Source organism: Lepidothrix coronata, unplaced genomic scaffold (assembly GCF_001604755.1).
Source record: "Lepidothrix coronata isolate B3197 unplaced genomic scaffold, Lepidothrix_coronata-1.0 Scaffold1544, whole genome shotgun sequence".
NCBI classification, from domain to species: Eukaryota; Metazoa; Chordata; class Aves; order Passeriformes; family Pipridae; genus Lepidothrix; species Lepidothrix coronata.
Genome location: NW_016691724.1, coordinates 1 through 3,941, shown reverse-complemented (window position 1 = coordinate 3,941; position 3,941 = coordinate 1). Strand labels below are relative to the sequence as shown.

General features: G+C 44.8%; 1 protein-coding gene across 1 annotated transcript; it reads left to right on the top strand.

Annotated features, from left to right (window-relative positions):
- Positions 1-210: 210 nt before the first annotated feature.
- On the top strand, positions 211-3,941 carry LOC108510606 (homeobox-containing protein 1-like; the record flags this gene model as incomplete). The annotated part of the gene is made up of 3 exons (XM_017840275.1): positions 211-305; positions 478-609; positions 3,524-3,941. Coding segments are annotated over 3 exons (365 nt in total), but the record flags the coding sequence as incomplete, so codon positions are not given.

Here is a 3,941-nt window from a genome sequence, read left to right as displayed (position 1 = left end):
AAATCTGTTAATTGGCAGGGAAGGATTTCAGGCTAACCAGTGTTTGTACATGTGCTCCCAAATACTGGAGAGTGAAGAGGAAGAGGCTGAGAACTAACTCTGTTCCTCCAGTTATTCCAACTCCTTGAAAAGAAAAAAAAAACCCACCTAGTTACTTTAAATTACCCCAATGCATCAGATAAATTAGGGATCCATTTGCTTTTTTCGAAGAAGCAGCAATCCTGGAGAGCCATGGAATAGATGTACAGAGTCCGGGAGGCCATTCCAACAGCGACGACGTGGATGGCAATGACTACTCAGAGCAGGTGAGAACCAGGGCTGAGCCACGGGGCCCAAAAAGGGAGATTCACTCACCCCTCAGGAGGCCCTTGACCTCTCGAAAGTAATCTCTTGTTTTTAATTTGGTTTTATGTCATTTTAATGGGGAGAGGGTGAGCGTTCAGCATTCACCCCCGTGGGTTTGTTGCCTCCCCGCAGGACGCTTGGCAAGTACGCAACGGGGAGGAGGAGGGAAGATGTTCAGAGGGAGGCAGAGAAGCAGAGAAGGTAGAAGAAGACAGGAGGATCTGCTCCAAACAAGCAAGTTACACCCCTCACACCACAGGCAGTGTATGATACACGTGGGGAGAGTGTCAGCTCACCCAGTGCCCACCACACCTTGTGCCCTCCTTGGCTCTGTTATAGTTACCCTCCCTCAGGAGAGGATGTTACAGGTCTTTAAACAGTTGCTCCTGTAGATCAGGCACCAACAAGCTTCCCTGAAAACTGGGGATCTCTTGCACCTATTCTTTATTTCTGCAAGAAATGCCCTGTTCTGACCCGGGCTACAGCTGCTGTGAGCGGCTGATCTGACCCCAGACACTGTGCCCAGGACACTTTACATTCCCTGTGTCAGCCTTCCCCAGCAAGAAAATGAGCACTGAGCACCCTCCTGGAAGGTCCTGAGCTCCCTCTGCTTGTTTTGTGGGGGAACCTTTCAGGAGCATCTCAGGATCCATCCCTAAGACACTGACAGACAAAGGGTGAAGGGTGGGGGGAAAGGATTTGATTAAGCTTGACCTTTATTTGGCCTATTCCCTATTGTTCTGCAGCAATGTGCCACTATTTGGATTGTTTACATATTACCTGTCTTCTTTTTTTTGTTCGTTTTTGCATTTTAATTCTTGCCTATTCTCTCTTTTCTTGGTTATTTTTAACCCTTGACAGCAACTTCTTTTTTAAATTCTCTAGCAAAAGAATACCCCCTCCCGCACTCTGAGCCCTCACCTACCCTAAAGTTGGTGACCCTTCCTTCACACACCTTCCTGACAGGTATTGCACCCCCTTCCCAATTTTCCTCCAGTGTTGGCCAAACCCCCCCAGGGCTGTGTGTGTGCTTGCCAGCAGTGGATTCCACCAGTTTTCTCTTAGTTTTGAAATGAAATGATTCTGTGCTGCCCCAGCATCTGGGGTGGGCACATCACTTCCCATTGACTCTTTTGGGGGAGAATTAAGTAGCTCTCCCTCTCCAAAAGCTGCTGGTGGAGTGTAATTGCTGCTGAGTGTCCTGGAATGAGTCCCTCACACACTTGGCTGTGGCCCAGTACAAGGAATATCTGGCACAGGCATCCCCAGCTGCTCTGCTGCTGATGGGTATTCAGGCCCTTTTTATAGGTCATCACCAGCAGATTTGGTGGAACCAACTTTTCTGGCTCTGGATGAGGAGAAGCTGCTCTGGGACTGTCATGAAATATTTAGAAAGTGCTCTGAGCACAGATAATTCCCTGTCAGTCAGAAACAGGACTGGAATGCTGAGGTGAAACGTGGTGTAAACTCCCCAGCTGTGTTTTTCTTCTGTGCATTAACCAAAATACTTTGAAAAGAGTGATAAATTGGTTATTAAAATTTAAAGATCTTTGTTTAGAGGCCTTAAAAGTGACATTTCTCAGTAATCTGGCTGGGCTCCTCTGTGAGCTGTAATTGGGCATTAGCAGCAAAGAGGATTAAATGGAAGTTCTCCCGATGACCATTTAACATCCCTGAGCTGTTAAAACCAGAAATTCTGTTTTCCACAACAACACTGAAACTCTAATAAAATTTAGAACACAAAATTCATTCAAATCCTAACAAAGTGCCTTAAACTCCAGAATTTGTATTTCTGCAGATTACTGAGAGGCCCTTAGAGTGTGTGCACATCACAGTGTTTACCAGACACTTGTTGTAAATTAATGCATTCTTTTAAATAACCTCAGGATTTTACCAAATCCTGGGGGTTTTTTTGTCCTCCTCAACATTTGCCATCTGTCATCTTCATTTAAAGACGCTTTATGCATTTTATTTTAAATCTCACAAGTTCACCACTTAAAGGCTGTTGGGAGACTGAGAAACGTTTATAATTTCCTTTCTGTAATTAATAGTAGTTTTAAAACTGTGTGATAACTATTAGTATCCTGTTTTAAAAAGGGGAAAACATGATTTTGCCCTTAGTGCCATATTTGAATTATGGTGGTTCCAGTCCCCCACAGTCACTCCCTTTGTTTTCTTGGCAGCCCAGGAGTTTTTCAGCATCTTTTTCCTTATACCTGTGAGAATTCAGTGTCTTCACAGGATACTGGCTTAGGCCGGGTTTGTATCCTGGCTCTGAGCAAGATCAGTAGTAACATTTAAAGAAAAACTTCTTTTTAAGTACATATAGAATTATTTTGTTATAGTAGCTTCGAGCTTGTGGAAGTCAGTACTTTTGAGAGGCTTCCTGAACCAGGCCATGCATCCACTTTCGTTTTTCCTGCTTTTTAGTAGACTGATTTTCCCTGGATCTTTTTTAACCCCTGCCTTTTAAAGCCAGTTTTACTTGTGTCTGACCTGAAAATGAGTGAATCCCAAACTGAACTAAGTGAAGCAGTGCTTTGGAACACATTCCAGCGGGTGCCTTCGCTTATGAAATCATAACGAAGCCATGAACAATTGTTCTCTGTTTCCCAGTTATTTGTAATAAACATTTACCATATCAACCATCAGCCATTTCTTTCCCAAACTGGAGGACCTGAGTATGTTTGGCCTCTCCTCGTAAGGAAGCCACCTCCTACCTCTTCCCTGGGATGTTCTTCTCTCTGCCTTTCTGGTGCTTTTGTGTCCTCTAAATAGAATCCGAGAATCCCAGAATGGTTTGGGTTGGAAGGAACCTTAAAGCTTCTCTTGTTCCAACCCCTGCCATGGGCAGGGTTGCCCTTGGGGTGCCCAGAACTGTCTGTTCCATGAATTTGTGCAGTGCCTAACGATTCCTGTCTTAATTTGGTTTCCTGACTTACTTCGTGTATCACTTCTATCTTTATCATCTAATATTTTCTCTGAAAGGTGGGTCCCCCACTCCTTTGTCTGCACAGTGAGGGAAATCAATCCTAAACCCACTTTGTAAATTCACTTTCTGCCCCCATAACCAACAGTCCCCTGCCCCGTAGCTCATTTCTCGACACACTCGTTTTACCCACCGATTTCCTACCTGTGCAATAACCCTGCTTCTCTCTCCTCCTTCCCACGTTCCCAGGATGACAGCACTAGCCATAGTGACCACCAAGACCCCATTTCCTTAGCTGTGGAGATGGCAGCAGTCAACCACACCATCCTGGCACTGGCCCGGCAAGGAGCCAACGAGATCAAGACAGAGGCTCTCGACGACGACTGATACAAAGAGAGGGGAGGGTCAAAGCAAGAAGTAACTTAGTTTTAGACGTAGCACCTTAGCAGACTTTCCTCGGTCCTTAATATGTGTTCTTACAGTATAACTTTGCAGTTTCTTGTACGTCAGTTTAGCTGTTAGGGTCTTGTTCTGTGAAGATGGCATGGTGCCCTCAGCCTTTGCATATACTCTCTCAGTATTAATTCCCAATAAATAATCAATCAACCAACCAACCTCCCCTCTCCCGGCCCCAAGTGGCTAGAAAAAAAAAAAAATCAAAAAAAAA